The 18,156-nt window shown below is 37.0% G+C and overlaps 1 protein-coding gene across 2 annotated transcripts in view; it reads right to left on the bottom strand.

Annotated features, from left to right (window-relative positions):
• Positions 1 to 18,156, bottom strand: part of LOC145680486 (uncharacterized) — a gene marked incomplete at its 3' end in the record, with an annotated part of 146,248 nt that overhangs the window by 123,256 nt on the left and 4,836 nt on the right. For both annotated transcript variants that reach the window (XM_081751062.1, XM_081751063.1), the window contains 1 exon segment: positions 2,485 to 2,646. In XM_081751062.1, coding sequence (XP_081607188.1) covers positions 2,485 to 2,646 — 162 coding nt within the window.

Consider the following 18,156-nt stretch of genomic DNA (forward strand, 5'->3'; position numbering starts at 1 on the left):
TTTCTTTCATGATTTCTACCAACAAAATATCTATTGTGGATACTCATTCGGTTGTATATAACACAATTTGAATATATCCTTCGATTGTCGAAATATGACTGGGTTGCTACGACTTATATTGTCATGTTCTTTGCATGGGATCCTGTAACTCACTCCTTTTATTTCCATCAACACCTTTTGGCTGCTCTTCCGCTTTCTCCTTTCATGTATTACGTCTAGTAGTCTCTTACTTCCTTTTCTATATGTTGCGAAATTTCCCATTTTCTTAAATACTTCCTTTATTATCTCAATATCATCTACCCTACTCTTTATGCTCATCATGTTTTCCTCTCTTCCTTTCCTTCCTCTTCTTTCATTTCTCCTTTCTTTCTTATTCTCATTCTTTCGTTTAGTAAGTATATTAGGAGTAAAATCGTAGCTTGCTTTTATATGAGTACTACTAAATTGCAAGTTAGTACGTATAGTGAGCAATAAAATGTCTAGTAAATTGATGTCGGTTTTAGTGTTTCGTGTGAAAAGATTAAGCTGAAAAAAATGTAAAAGCTATTTGAAGAGTCGAAGCTCTTTTTTACTGTCTAGCTGCCGAAGGCAACAGGATTTGCTGTCAAAATCACACTAGGAATGTAAAAATCGTTTTAAGGTTCCAAGCGCATATTATAGGTGAAATTTTGTTAATGCTTTTCTCTAACCTCATCCCTCCGATTTTTGAATTTTAGTGAATAGCTCAAAGATAATGAAATATCAAAAATATAGAAAGTAAGCCAGGTAATGTGTACAAAATCCTATTAAATAAACTAAACATCTTTTCCAAACTTTTCCCTATAGACCACAGATTTGAATGTGCAACTTATGATGTCGTAATTGTTGGACATCCAAATTTACACACTACACGAAAGGTCTTGTAAACAATAAATTCATATAATAGCGTTTTGTAAATACTATCTGGCTTAGTTTTTACATTTTTGATATTCGTCACTGTTTTAAATTTATTCACTAAAAGTCAAAAGAGTTGGAGCTTAGCGAAGAGCGTTAATCTTAAAGAGTCCGACATACTAAAAATAATACAAAATTTACGTATTCTTTTGCTTGTTCTTCATTAGTGAAAGGAGATAATGAAATGCAACTTACCACAATCATAGATAATGTTATTCTACAGCAGAAAATATGAACCTGGAAAATGTTGTGTTGCCAGAATAACAAATTCCTCCAAAATTTAAGATAAGCCAGCGACTAGAGGAACGAACTCAACTGCATTTGATTACATATCATGTTATCTTGATATCCTGTGAACTACTTTTTAAATAATAGTTGTATTTACTTTGTAACAAACAAAATAGTTTTAACATACAGTTATTAAAATTAAATAATAATGTTATTTAAAAAGTAGTTCACAGTATACCAAAACAAATGATACGTAATCAAATGCAGTTGAGTTCGTTCCTCTAGTCGCAACCTTAACTTAGATTTTGGGAAAAATGTTATTCTAGCAACACTGTAATTTCTATGGAAGGCAACACTGAAAATTCTTGAGGTTCAAATTTTCTGTTGACAGAATAATTGTGTTAAGTTGCATTTCATTATCTCCTTTCACTTATGAAAAACAGGCAAAAGAAAAGTGGTAAATTTTATATTATTTTTAGTATGTCAGGCTCTTAACAAAATATGCTAGATGGTATCTGTGTAAAAAATCTAACATACTGCTCTTCTCGCATGAATTATTTATCGCGAGATACTCGATCGCCTTTCATCAGGATGACTGAGCTTAAATTATGAGTATCTCACCAGAAATACAGATGAGAAATTAAAACATTAATAATAATAATCACAGGAACACATTCAGGTTAGTATTATGAAATTTCATTTTGATATGACTTTTATACGTTCAATTAGTTCTTACTGTTACATAGCCAACAAACTCCAACATACAATATACAGTCAGAAAAAAAAATCACTCTGCTCTTCGGGGAATACTGTTTTCATGCAAGAACAGATCCTTTTCCAATCCACAAACAGTCGATGTTCCCAACCGACTATACGGAGTAATTTATAATTTATGAATGAAGATGTTAGTTATTCTTTGATGAACATCTAAAACCATACCTTAGAAATAGTGCAGGCCATTTATGAGTAATTCACCTTTTTTTCTACAAATCAAATGTAAAAAAATTCCTTCTGTTCTTTTTTTTTCCTATTTACAATCACACACAAATTTTGATGATCAGCCCCTAATTGACTGACTGTACATGAACTCTAGCGCCAATACATTTTCGACGCCTTCTTTTTTCTAATAACCAAAGTATAAGTATTTTTCTATCTCCAATTGAAATCAGGTCTCGCATCAAAGATGAGAAATATATTCTGACAAATATAAAAAATGTGATGAAGTGGAAACTAGCCAACAATATATTAAGAAAATATAAATGATTGTTAAAATATAAATGATTACTGGCTATCTACAATATCACTATTGTCCAAGATACTTACTAAACTTAACGCTTCAGTTTGCCGATTTTCTTCTAGGTTTGCAATATATTGCGCCAATTCAATTTCAGACTTATGACAGGTGTCTCGAAATTCCTGGAAAATATCCAGTTTTGAGATACAACCGTGGCAAACATACTTCGGAAGGGTATCTTCCTCTGTGACCTGAATTTAAAAGAAAGGTCTTATTAAAGTAACTACCTAGGTAATCAGAAATTTATTATTAGAACAAAGAGTTAAAACGAACCATTACCAATATCTCTACTTTGACCAATAGAAATACCAGGCTCTTGAAATAGAATATTTAAAGTTAGAACAAAAGAAAGCTCAAAATGAGAATATGATGTACGTACAAAAAAAGACCCTCGTGGTTTCATTTCGATATCTCCGTTAAGTAATATGGCTTTTCATGTCTGTTAATCAGCGTAGTCTGATCACATCTCATCGATCTCTGACGATTAAGAGAATTCATTACAACCGTCTGCTATATTAATTTATATAAAGGACGTCTAAGGTAAATATGTTTAACTCTTGCACTTAGCAGCCTCAAACAATATGTGACAAGTTTTGTTACACGGCACTGTAAACATGATAACGTCACTGAACACATTCAGATAGACAGCACGGAATATAATCCAGAACCCACAAGTATTGCATGTTTTAAGATTTCTTGGTCAACTGCAGACTCTACTACGGGAGAGCAACTTATTTCCACAGCAAAAGCCCATATATTCCAGAAAGTCATCTTGTTTGTACCTCTATTTATCAATTCCCTTAAAAAAGAAAGATAAAAACTCTGACTTTTATGCAACGATAAAGCATATTTTATCTTTTAAAAATTTCGCATATTTTTTTCCCGTAACTAATATTCCCACCTCACTTACATAGAAAAAAAAATGTGTATTATTTGCTCCAAACGTCATTAATTTTTCACACTGCCCTCACTCCAAGGCAAGCGCGCCACCGCACTTAATCATGTTAATAGTAATAAACGTCATGAGACATACCCTTTGAAGAAATACTTCGATCTTTTTCAAAACAGATAAATTTGATTCAACATGAATTAAAAAATCGAGTAGAAACATTATCGAAGATCCTTTCCAATCTTTTCATATAAACCACTGATTTTAATATTTTAATAAGCCTCCTCCAGATCGGTCTCCCTGTCACCCATGCAGCATCCAGGTCCTTTTCTCTTGATGTCAACTTCCGGCATTGCTTTCTCATTTTTTCTCGATTTCCACCATTACTTGCCTCTCCAAGCCGGTTTCCACGAGCCAAAACTTTTGACACTGATCAAACGCAACATTTTAAGGAACAATCTTCATCTCTTCCGAACAAATCCAGATGCCTTTCGCACTCGATTCATAACAATAGATGGCCTGGTTGGTCTACCATTACCAACCAGAAAAATGAAAAAAATGAAATTTTGAGTTTTACGTCCCACGATTATGCCGGTTAGGCTAAAGGAGACGGTGATAATGAGTAATGAATGAAATGGTGGAATGAAGAAAGTGGGAGGAAACGGGAGAACCCCGAGAAAACCCACGCACACGGTGTTTGTCCACCACAAAGTTCACTTGGCGGGAGCAGGGTTTGAACCCGAGACTCCTAGCACCAGAGGTGAACGCTCTACCACTGAGCTACCGCGGCCCCACATTACCAACCAGAGTCCAAACAAAGTTTTAAGCAGTGGAACCTACTTGGACCCCCCACCCGCCTTCAAAGAAGGCAAAATCAATGTCCTCAGTTGGAAAAGTGATGGCTACAGTTTTGTGAGATTCGGAAGGGATTGTGATAGTGGATTGCCTTCCAAAAGGGTCCAACAGTGACTGGGGAGTACTCTGCTGGTCTCTTACCACAGCTGCGTGATAATCACCAGAAGCGTCGTGGGAAACTGGCAACATGCGTTTCGATAAAGCCCCTAGTAAAAGTAAGTCATCGCAATGGCAGCAATTCACGATTGCGGCCACGCAAAGGTGTTTGTCCACAAGGCTTACTTGATGCGAGCTATAATTCAATCAGGGAACCCATGCACCATAAATTAGAGATCCACCACTATACCGCGGTGGCCTTTAAAAATAGACTTGTTATACTAATTAATTAGATCTTTAATTTTTGTGCTTCAAATTTGTAGTGATATTATTCCAAAATTTGTCCAAATTACCTTTTTCAGTGTTCAGTTGGCATGTTTTCATTCTAATGAAATAGATTTCAAATATTTTTCTTTCGATTCAAGATGAACGGTGAAGAGTGTTAAGTCCTGTGTTGTACAGCGGTGGACACTTCTAAATGGTACACCTTAGCCGTAAATCTCCATATGGCTGTACCATTTAGAAGTGTCCACCGCTGTACATGTAGATTTTCGTAGATAGGTCGGTGATAGTTTGTATGTCTTCTCTGGATCTACTTAGTGATTTTCCGTATAGTTCTTCCAATTCATTTAGTCATACCTATACACGAGTCTTTACAAGAACACCATATTTGGTAAACTCCACTTCAAGAGTTTTATTTTTATTAACAAAATGATTTTTATACGGTATTGGCTAAAATTCCTTTCAGTGTTTATAGGTTTAAATCTAACTATACTATTTTGATTTTTAATAATCTGAATGACGAACACGGAAAGAAAAAAAACATTTCAATGTTTCTTCCCTCTTGTTAATAAACATGGTAATTTTGCAGGTGTATACAAGATGACTGATAATTCGATGCATTCCTTGCAAGGAAATATTCTACAAGTACTTTGGAACATTTTCACCTACATGAACCGGGGTTCGCAAATCAAGTTTTTCTTAGTAATTTGCACATGTGTGATTTCTTTGAAATTTACCGACTAACGAGAGGTCCGCGAGAAAGTTTTATCCTGACCTACTTCTAAAGTCGTAGAGCAATTAAATTTTACATATGTAATTCTACACTCGTACGTAGGTCAAGTGGTAATGCACAGCCCGTAACTATGCACCGTTGCTGTGTTATAGGTCCGAACGTGAAGTAAGGTGTTGTGGTCCAAAATCCATTACTACACCCCAGAAAGCAGCGAGGCAACATTACACAAGTACTTGCCCCTAGGAAATGACTGCATGGTTGGGAACAGGTGGAAGGATGATGATGATGTGCGGTCAAGAGAAAACGCGAACTATGATGGATTTCATACCCAAGGTCGTGCATCTGTCTGGCCAACATTCGAGCAGTGAACGGGTGCGTTGTTTTCTATGAAGCGGACACCTTTTGTCAGTATGCCACGCTCTGGAATTTCACAGCATCCCGCAACGCACCCAGCAGTGAGGCATAGTATATCCTGGCAATTGTGATACACTTTGCCTGGAATTTAAGTAGTAATACCTCATACTTATCCCAAATAAACGTGATCACCACTTTGGTCGCTCAGATTTGAACACGGACTTCCACGTTCTGAGTTACTAAAGCAATGTATTCGATTGCTGTATCTTTCTTTGTTTATTTATGTATTTATGCAAGGGAATGACTCAAGGAAGGGTTCAGGCCTCCAACTTCGAAGGAACAGGCAATGGTCTTCTAGAAGGTATCATCCCTGACTTCGCCTGGTGGGAGCGAAGAAAACCAGGGAAAACCTAGTCAAACCAATGACAGCGTGCTGGTGTACCTCCACCGAAGGAAGTCCGTGTTCAACTCTGAGCGACCAAAGTGACAATCACATTTATTTGGGATCAGTATAGAGAACTACTACTTGCCTTCTAGGCAAAGGATTCCACAATTACCATGATATACTATGCCTCACTCGTGCGTACGTTGCGGGATTCTGTGAAATCCCAGAGCATGGCATGGTGATAAATGGTGTCCGCCCCCTGGAAAACAAGGCACCCGTTCACTGTTCGAATGTTGGCCAGACACATCTACGGTCCTAGGTGTGAAATCCGTCATAGTTCGCATTTTCTCTTGACAGCACACCATCTTCATTCCATCTCTTCCCAACCATGCAGTCATTTTCTAGGGACAAGTACATGTGCGATGTTGCCACGCTGCTTTCTGAGGTGCAATAATGGATTTTGGACCACAACGTCTTACTTCACGTTCGGACCTATAACACAGCAACAGTGCAAAGTTACGGGTTGTACATTACCACATGACCTACACATATATGCAGAATTACACATGTAAAATTTCATCGCTCTACGATCTTTAGCAGTGGGTCAGGGTCAAACTTTTTCGCGAACCTCTCGTTAGTCGGTAAATTTTGAAAGAAATCACACATGTGCAAATTACTCAGAAACTATTGATTTGCGACCCCCGCTTCACATAAGTGAAAATGTTCCAAATTTTTTGTAGAATATCTCCTTGCAAGAAATGCATCGAATTACCAGTTACCCTGTATATATAAAGCGTGTCCACAAAAATCTATCTATTAAAATGCTACAATAGCAATTAAAAGCGCCTGAGCTCCAACCTATAACTTTGGCTTTCAAATCTTTCATTTACGGTTATGTGTGATTTCACATTTAACAGAGACAAACATTTTAAATATGTGTACTTTAAATAAATCAGTTAACTAGATCTTTTTCATGAAGTTTATGATATAAAATTATTGTTCAAAGCCTTTGTATTTTATAAGCTTTCTCTAAAATCAATGCACGTGAATTGTGCTTCCATCTTCCGAGTTCTTTTAAACTATATGTTGTGGACGTTTATATGTTTGTGGTCAACCCTTTCGACAATGAGATCTCGGAAATTACAGGCTCTAGAAAAATGACGGTTTCACTGATCAATTGGAAATTTTGCGTAGATTGTTCAGTTCTAATTGAATATTTTTTTTTAAAAAAAAATAGCCATTATTTCTTTATTACACTTTTTAGAGTACACTGGAAGCATTGAAATTAAAAAAAAAACTAAAGCATCATATCCTACGCGTTATACATTCTAACACCACACTATTGTATATATGAGTTGCATATGCATCAGGCGTTTGTTTCATGGCCAAATAATAATGAAAAAGGAAGGATAACCATTTCTCCAGTCTAAGATGATTCTTTATTTTTGGAATGTTTTGCCCAATGAACATCATATATAACTACCATTATAATTAATTGTGTATGTAATGTATTTGCTTATTACATACTGCATGCAAGAAGAAAGAAAACACTGGTCATGCATGGATTAGAAACTTCAACCGGAAGTAAGCTCAAATCTTGCAAACGGTGCGAGATATTGCGAAAAAAATAATCGATAAAATCTCCCCTTTATGATACGCCTTTCCGACTTTTCTTTCAAGACTTCTTTCACTTGTGTCTGTAAAGGGACATGTACAGATGTGAGGAATGAGAAGGATATTTATGCTCATATGCGAATGATATGCTGCGTAAAGAGCGCAGGTTCAGGTAGTACTATCATAATTACTTAGAAGTGATATTACGTCGCTTTAGATAATCATATATGAAATTGTTCACATTTGAAAGAAAAAGTCAAATATTTTTGTGGGTGTCAACAATGAACAACATAGTCAATAATGGGTGGGATCAAACACAGAAAAGGTAAATTCATTTATGTTTATTTTGTGATTAGTCAATATGGGTCCATTGTTGGATATTTAGCAGGCAGTTGCTGCCTTTGCTGGAGGTCACTTGGGAAGCTTTTATGTTTTTGTAATGTTACGCCGTAATGTGCTAATTTTATTTCCTTTCATTGTGTTGTGTCGTTATTAAAAAATAAGTTTTAAGGAGTTATGACGACCCCACAAGAACAAACTTGGTGTGTTTTGGAATACCACAATACGCAGAGTCTGTGCAGGTTCAGCTTGCTTTTAGGCGAAGGTTTCAACATTAGGCTCCTATACACACGTCCATTTTGAAGTGGTATCGTGGCTGCATATATCATCAAAGAAAAGGCCATTCAGGGAGACCATAGGTCAATGCGGCAGTTGTGGAACAAGTGTGGAAGGCATTTGTACGTAGCCCTAAGAAGTCTGTCCGTAGAGCTAGTCTGCAGTTGAACATCCCTTAATCCACTGGATCTAAAATCCTGTGTAGTTTCACCCTTACAAACTGCAATTAGTGCATAAGTTGAAACCTGATGACACTGTAAAACGATTAGATTTCTGTGAATATTTTATGGTACTAACGGAGGATAATGAAGAACTATCAGGAAAAATAATTTTCAGTGATGAGGCAACATTCCACATCAGTGAAAAAGTGAACAGGCATAATATTAGGATTTGGGAAAGCGAGAATGCACATACCATTTTGGAAGTTGAAAAGAGACTCCCCTAAAGTAAATATCCTTTGTGCCGTATCAAAACATCAAGTCTATGGTCTTTTCTTTCGAGAGGCCACTGTCACATGTCCAACTTATCTTGACATGTTCATTAATTGGTTATTTCCACAATTAGAAGGCAACGATTTTATTTTCCAACAAGATAGAGCACCTCCTCACTGGCATTCACATGTTCGAGAACATCTGAATTAGCGGCTTCCAGGAAGACGGATTGGACGTGACGGAAATTATGACAATGTCTTTTACAAGTGGCCGCCTGACTTGACGGTATGTGACTACTTTTTATGGAGTTACGTAAAAGATTGTGTCTATATAACCCCACTGCCTCAAAACTTGCAGGAAGTGCAAGTTCGTATCAGTGCTGCCATCCAGCCCATTTCATCAGATATGTAGGAGCGTGCGTCAATGAGAATATCGTCTTCATGTATGTATCGCCACTCGCGGGGCCTACATTAGAGCCATTCCATGTGAAATCAACGAAATTTTCAGAGAGAGAGAGAGAGAAACTCGTCGTCTTAGAATTTGATGAAACTTGGCGTACATGTAGGCCCCTATGAGAGATGATCATGCACCAAATTGTAGCCCTAAACCCGCTGTAGTTTCAAAGTATAGGGTGGTAAAAATGGACAAATTTTATGCTTTTTGTAGAATCTTATTAATTTCAGTTGGTCATATCTTCCGTAAACATTGAGCTAGAGAGAAAAATAATATAGGGTCATTCCACATCAATTGCACCAGTTTGAGAAAAGTTTCCAGCTCATCGTCTCAGATTTGCCTGAAATTTAGCACACCAATGCTACTATGTCTGGAACGCTCATGTACAAACTATTAGGTTCCCCTAAGTATTAGGTCCAGAATTATAGCGTACGAAAGAAGGTGGTGAGACCCGGAAAATGGAACGCGCATTTGGAAATCAATCTTCAGAGCCAACTTCAGGGCTTAATAACTTCGAAACTATTCCCCACAGTCCAATGAAATTTTTACCATCTAGAAACATCCACTTAGAGAACACACTCAGCGTATCGAAACACCAACAACATGTTTCTGCGGGAAAATAAAAAAATCTCAAAATGTGGTGAAAAAAATGTAACGTGTTAAAAGATACGTATTGTAGATGCCCACCATGCCAAATATAATCCTCTCAGGAATGGGATAATAGTTTTTCTAGTAAACCTGATGTAGGCTAAACACATAGACAGCACATCATGTCCACATCTTTCATATATACTGAGGTACATACACATGAAAATACAAAAAAATGACAAGTCTACGGAAAATAGTGGATTTTCAAATTATGGTAGCTGAAAAGAAACCAGCGATATCCAAGCCAAATTTCATACACTGCAAAGTAGACCATAATGTAATATGTCTCAAAATTTCAACGTGTTATTGCCGTCTCCTTTAGCCTAGCCGGCATAAACGTGAGACGTAAAACTCAAAGATTTCATTTCATTTCATTTCATTTCAACGTGTTATTGCAAGGTATTTGTGTACAACGAAAGCTGACAGAGATGTATTTCGTGACGTGACCATTGTTGCAGAACACACTTTGGAAAAAAACAAAAAAACATACCTAGGTATTAAACTCTTCTGCCCATTTTACCCCCCCCCCCCCCACATTGTTTAATAACTAACAACAACATATAGGTAGATTAACACAACCTATCATTAATGTCTAATACACTTTAACTGCCAAAAAACAGTCACTTGTGCTCAGAGCAGAAGTTTTCCCATGTTGCACCTACTCTGTATATCGAGTGACAAAAATTGTACCAACTTCCTGACACAATAGCAGAAACTGGAATTGTCGTAAGAATATGCTCCAAGGGAATCCAACAGAGTCTGTCAAACGTGGCCAGTGAAATGATCTTGCTGGTCCTGTTGACATGAAGTTCACTAATCCATCACCTTTTGGTTCGCAGCACTCTGCAACACATCATAAGTACCATGTCATCATAAATAGCAACAACATAGCAAGTTGGTTGTGTGTTGCCACGTTTGCTTCTGAATCCAGGGTCAGACACACTGTGAAGACACATATTGTGCATGAACCTAATAAATCATAACCGGACAGTGCTCATCTTCACATTATCAGAGCCAATGGAAGAAGAGTAATGATGGCTCCTTGTGCCTGTAATAGTTTTAACGCTTGCCAGTGTGCTTTTCAGCAACTCTTCGACAGATTTCACCTCATCTTTCGAAACATAAAATGATTGTATGCCGGAGATATTTTTATGTATCCAGGTGAAAAATTTTTACCATGACTTCTTGTAAAAATCTCAAATTTATGCATGCATTACTACGATTTTCAGATTCATGTAGAATGGAATTTATTTGCAACAGGTCATGGTAAAAATGTTTGTGACGGTATCGGTGCTACCATTAAGTGCATGGCATCACGAGCTAGTCTGCAACACCCTACAGAAGGCCACATTCTAACACCTCTTCAATTATTCATCTGGATACAGAGTACAGTAGCTACAACATGCGAAAACTTCTGCTCTAAGCACAAGTGACTGTTTTTTGTCAGTTAAAGTGTATTAGACATTAATGATAGGTTGTGTTAATCTACCTATATGTTGTTGCTTAGTTATTAAACAATGGGGGGGGGGGATAGAAGGGGCAGGGAAACCTCATGGACAAGCACCTTCCCTTGTATAACCAGATATTGTTTCACTGCCTGCTTGTGACATCATCTCTCGTGTTGATCCCATAACTTCAACTGGTGTACACAGTGTCGGATCTAGAAATTTCGGGACCCCCGCATAAAATTTGAAAGGACCAACTTTACATTCAATACTCTTTTAATAGTACATATTAATGAAATATTCAGTGTTCTATTTGCTATGGAATAGAGATTCAAACAGTTACGTTCTACAAGAAATCCTACTTCCTCGACTTCATTTCCGCAAACTCCCGTATATGATCTCTCTTTTCAACGGTCGAAGCCATCTCATGATTGACTGCCAACATTCCCAAATTACTGATTTTCTCCTGTGTCATTGAACACATTAAATAGGCCTTGATCCTTTTTAAGACTGAGAATGACCTTCCAGCGGAAGCCACAACCACGGATAAAATCGGGAATAAAGTAAGAGTAGTCAAAACTTTAGGATAACTTGGGGAAATAGTATTAAACTCAACGTATAGTAATACCACCAATTAAAGAATAGTGTTGATATTTGGAATATAGTTTTTAAGTCCAGTGTGAAGGGAAATTAATTCCAATGGTAGCGACGGGCCAATGTCTTGCTGGTTCTTCTTTCGTAGTTTTTCAGCCTTAACTAAAATTTCTTCATCTGAAAGGTTCACAAGTACTTTGGGGAATGTGATCGAAAATTCATACGAAGATCATTATTGTCTGTAATTAGAACTGTCTGTAACGATGTAAAACGGTTCTCTATTTTACTGTACGTGATATCTAGAAGTGCATTGTACACATCAACCCTGGAGCAAGCCTCTGTGTCCGAAAACCAAGGATCTTCTACCAATTCATCGAAGTGTTTTTTCACTTTGGGTTCCCTTTTATAACGAACACAGGGCTGACTTTCCACTTCGCAGCAACAGCTGTGGCCTCTTGTTTTGTTTGATGGAATTCTTTTCTTATTTTCTTCAATTCCTCTCGGCTCTCTTCAAGAGTGCGTAAATGTTCCTCAAGGTCAATTTGTTTAGTTCGGAGATGTTGCGATGCGATGCGATGTTCAGTTGTGAAAACATTTTTGACAGCACTATAGTCAGACAAACAAAATCGAAGAAATCCATGACTTTCACCAATCGCTCTGCTTCTGATACCTCTTTAGCCTTCTTACTTGTCTGTGTGAAACGTTTCGGAGAGTTTTCATTACATCAGCATACCTCAACCTGATAGCTACAACGGACTGATATCGTGAGGCTCATCTGATTGGACTGACCTTTTTCAAAGTGATATCTGATTCTTCTGTCAATGATGACAGAATATCCCACCTATTTATACTTTGGCCAAACAATATATACAAATCCTGAAGCGTTGTGAAGTAACTGGCAACTTCTTTTACACCTTTGGCGGCATCATTAATGACAAAGTTTAGGTTTTGTACCGCGCAGTGAATATATATAGCTTATTTCTCAATTTCTTGAAGTCTGTTCTGAACATCTGAGTAAACACCACTCATCACAGCGGCGCCATCATATCCCTGCCCTCTGCATTTTTCCAAAGACAATCCCAATTTCTCCAAATGACTTAACACTAGAGTTGAAAGTCCGGATGCAGTTGGATTTCTTACATGTAAAAATCCTTTTAAAAAATTCTTTATCTCGACCCGTCTAGAAACTTTGTTTTCTAAGCTATCGTTTACTTCTATAAAATTTATATAGCGAATAATGAAATTCATTTTATCCTTATTTGATAAATCTTGATTCGTATCAATGATTAATGAGAAAAACGACACACTTTTAATTTCCATCAACAAAGTAGCTTCTAAGTTTGCATACAGGCAATGGATGATTTGATTTTGAATATCGTAGCTGAGATACTTAACTTAGCTTTCGAGAGACTGATTACCCGTGCCATTGTAGGATCATATTTTGCTAAAAACTCTACAAGAGAAAACATTTACATCGTAGCTTCCATCATGCTCTTTACTACCTTGAAATGCTGATGTGAGTGTAAATCGAAAAGTCTACCCAGAACCTGGGCCCAAAACTAGGCTTCAAATTTCGTTTCACTCTCCAGTGAGTTATCAATGGTTTCGTCCATTTTTCACTTATCAAAAACCAAACATGCTGAAATGTGTGCTGTCCTGGCAGCTCATTACTTGGTTCAAGTAATTAAACTATTGTGAAAATATTCCTTTTCAGGTGTTTTAAAAATTAGTAGTTACAGGCAAGATGCAGGTGGACCTTTAAAACCCCTTGGGCCCCTTACGGTCTTCCCCCTTCCCCGTACCGCGGGGTCTTGCGGTTCATAGATCCGGCACTGGGCGTACATGCAGCACGTTCAGTAACAAAGAGATGAGGTGGAAGAAGCCAGTCGACTGCTTCAATACAGACACCACTGACAATTGATCACTTTCAGCAGATCAGTAACAGATATTTCTTACACCTTACTTCACCAGTATTAACAAATTGGCCAATTGCCACACTGGCATCCCAGGTGTCTCTCCCGACATGGTCACACGAATATCATTGTAGATTACAGGCTCATTCTTGACCCAAGTTGACAATTGGTATACTTATGCCGGACATATGGAACTACCTTGGTACCCAATTTTAAGGAAGTCAAATGGGCACTTTCTGAGATACCACTGATCCAAAATTTTCCGTGACTTCCTGGAAAACGATCTTTGATTTTCAAATAAATGTTCCTGACATATCTTGTAGCCTATTCTTTCCTCTTCAAAATGGTATATTATTTTTCTCTCTAGCTCAATATTTACGGAAGATATGACCAATTGAAGCTAACAAGATTCTTAAAATAATAATAATAAAATTTGTCCATTTTTTTTTTTTTACCACTCTGTACTCTGAAACTACAAGAGGTACACGACTACAATCTGGTGCATGGGGCCGCGGTGGCTCAGTGGTAGAGCGTTCACCTCTGATGCTAGGGGTCCTGGGTTCGATCCCAGCCCCCGCCAAGTGAACTTTGTGGTGGACAAACACCGTGTGTGTGGGTTTTCTCGGGGTTCTCCCGTTTCCTCCCACTTTCTTCATTCCACCATTTCATTCATTACTCATTATCATCGTCTCCTTTAGCCTAACCGGCATAAACGTGGGACGTAAAACTCAAAGATTTCATTTTTACAATTTGATGCATGATCATTTCTTATAGGGGTCTACATGTACACCAAGTTTCATCGAAAACTGACATCATGAAGTTTAGTGTATATATATATATATATATATATATATATATATATATGGGTGATTCCACGAAAAAGGGAAATTTTCACTTGGAAAATTTTTGTTCCGTTGATGGTCGCCTATTTCGATAAAAATATCACATGCACTTACTACTACTAAGTACATGTTAATTAGGTGTTCATCAGAGCTGAATCGTTATTGGTGTAGTAAATAAAAAATAATAAACTTTTCAGCACCCACGGAGTTGAGACCATAGGTCACGGAGTTGAGATTAGTTAACACGGAGTTGAAAATTGCTGTGGAGTTGAGAAACGTGATAAATCTGGGTGATAAGTTTTGGTTTACAAGTGATTAAGCTTATAACTTACTTAAAAATTGAAATAATTTTCCAATAGCTTTTGTAAGTTAGAATTATTCTTCTTATGTTGAATAAAATTCTAACAAACTAGATGACACGTAATTTGTTATACAAAAATACTCCAGAAAATACTGCAAACATATGAAAATATATCTAATGAAAGTTCCAAAATTGAGTATATATATATATATATATATATATATATATATATATATATATATATATATATATATATATATATATATATGAATATGTGACGTAAATAAGGAAAAAAAGAAATACACATACACTTCTCGAATATTGAAAAATTATTGCGCTTTCAATATGTTGACTATCATATGGAGAGGACAAACTTTTCACATAAGCTTACGAAACGGATGAAGTAGTCACTAAACCTGTCTATTGTCTACTTCATTTGTTTTCTGAGCTTATGTAAACCTTCTGTCTTCTCTGTGTGATCAAGTCAACACGTCGAAAGTGCAATACCGTTGGTGTTAGGAATCACCGTGCAGTTGGTGTTAGGAATCACCTCCCAAACGATGTCGGTATTGTTTTGAAGCGCCCTGTATAATGCACACTAAATGACAGTGTAAGGCACTCATCATTTCTGTTTTCTTTGGATAATTCAATGTTCTTTGTTAAGTAGCCCTCATTTTCCACTCCAATGAAGGAAATGTCTTGAGGAAACAGGGAAGGGCTGTTCTAGTCTACACAGAATGACAACTGTCAACGCTTTTTAAACGTCAGGTTTAGTAGGCCAGTAGAAATTCCTCCCGAGCCGCGTCATAAAATTGACTGTCCGTACATTGCCCTCAGACTCTTCGACAATCCCTGAAAAGAAAACAATTAGCTGATCATAAGATTGAGACGTCAATAAGTTAAAAACAGATACCATCCATCTTGACTTGACTGAAGTTTTACCTCCGGCTACCTTACAGCCCCAAATCTGAACTTCCGCGAAACACGCCTTAAATGGGCTAGGACCCACCAGCCGGCCTTTGAGTGTGAATGACACGTGGTCAGCCTGTCGGCTCCTACGACCGTTGCGGTGGTCTGCGCGATCAGGTTTCAGTACATCTCTACTCAAATGAGTTTTTCAATTGCCTCACTGTGCGAAGTAAACACCATTAATTTTGAGCTTCCACCGGGAAACAAACCCAGAACCACGCACGAAAGGCGAGCATACTAGTCACTAGACCATAAACGAGCTTTATTTCTATCAATATATTGAAAGAACAAATATTTGGAAGAGCATGAGCATAACAAACACTATAGGATTATCACCTCCGTGAACTTGTCTCAACACCGTGGATTCCTTAGTTTTCAGATGGACACGGAGTTGAGAAAATCGAATATAATTTATCTTTACCGGCCCACTTTTTAACCAGTACATGTGAGTAATTGTGTACGAATTTCCTACGTTAAGGCGTAGGTTCCTCAAGGGAAAGAAGGTATATACCATACAAATACATTCAGTAATAAATACCATGGTGTTGAGTATCAATTAATATACGCACCTGCTTTCCACACACAAAAATATTTTTCCTATAGCTTTTAACACATGCACACAACTTTTTCTGTTCTTCAGTCAAACATATCTGCCTTGTCTTCTTGTGGGTGTTGCCAATGTGGACGACCATGCTATCTGTTGAGAGCAACGGTAATTTTTTCTATTGCCATGGAGTTGAGACGAAATAGAGGTGACAGAAACGAAGCATAGTCAAGCTTTCGAAAATAATCGTTATAAAGGTTTACTTTCCACAAAGCCGAAACATTGAAGTGTTCTCCTCCATTTAATTACCATTAAATGATGTTTGATTTGCGACTTCAGTTGTAATTTATTGATTAAAATCAGTCAACTGTAGTCTGTGACAGCCCACGGTGTTGAGAAATTGGGTAATAATTAATTTTTTACGTATGTTTCGTGCTATATTTGCAAACCGTTATACATGGCATACCTACTTTGTGACGGTTACTACCAAACAAAATAAAAATGAGGTGATTCTTTCTAGTAGTAGTTTGAAGAAATGCCCGTGACAGAAAATTTCCCTTTTTCGTGGAATCACCCATATATATATATATATATATATATATATATATGAGCGATTCCATTTCAAATCGTCCAGGCAAACCACAATTGGTCCCCATCATAGTCTCAGATTTTATATATTTTTTTTATATGGGATCTACATGCAATATTATTAGACCCATATTTTTTCTTTTTGCTGAAAAAATTTTTTCCTTCGATATACAGCCTTCCAAAATGGCTGCCCTCCTCTCGGATTGCTCGAAAAACTGAAAAACATGTCAAACTAAAAATTTTATTGTAGAGAAACGAGTATACTTAGTAACATAATCGCAATAGCAGGAAGAGTATAAAGTTGTATGTTTCGGTGGAGGACCAAAATTCGTTTATTGGTCCAATAGGAATCGCGCAATTCACTCGCAATGTTGCCAACTTTGGTGAAATTTTTGCTAACTTCAAACTTTTATTTTTCTGTCCTCACGAGCAATATCAACCATCTGCTTCTAGCATCGAAATCTACTCCATAAGGTCTCTTGAAAATGTAAAGGACTTATGTTTCTGATTATTACATCCCACGTTATAGCATGATGAAAAGCTGAAAATTGCATTAAGACGCCATGTTTGGACGCCATTTTCTCAAAAAACCCACCTTTTAAAAATCTGATTTTTTTACAACTATTGGAGAAGTACCGAAGTATTTAATATCCGTTAACCGTTCACGCGGCTGCAGCCCCTAACATTCGCAATTAATTACTGAAATTTCGATGTTTGTACTTGAAATGTAAATATTTCCTATGGGTATATAGGTCCTATACACAAGGCGATTTGAAAGGGAGTGTGGAAATTTTGAGGAATGAATCCTTACATCAAATCCAGTAGAAAAGTTCCTATAAACATGAGTCGAATTCTGATTCGTTTTCGAGTTACAGGGTTTCCTACTCGGGACCCAAAATCGGCTCGGGACAATTGAAAATTAAATATATATTTCCCATTAAATCAGAAACTATGTGTTAAAGTTATGATGAAGTTCCGAAAGTTGATTTGTATCAAATATGATGATTTTTACGTTAGTTCCAATTCGGTTGGCAGTGTTGCCAACTTGGTAGCATTTTATTTGTTTCCAAATGACATTACATGTTTTTCATTTGATATTTGGTATTCATTAATGATTGTAAACATCACATGAAACACAATTTTCCCCACA

The sequence above is a fragment of the Thermobia domestica genome, chromosome 3 (genome assembly GCF_964235325.1).
Source record: "Thermobia domestica chromosome 3, izTheDome1.hap1.1, whole genome shotgun sequence".
NCBI lineage: Eukaryota > Metazoa > Arthropoda > Insecta > Zygentoma > Lepismatidae > Thermobia > Thermobia domestica.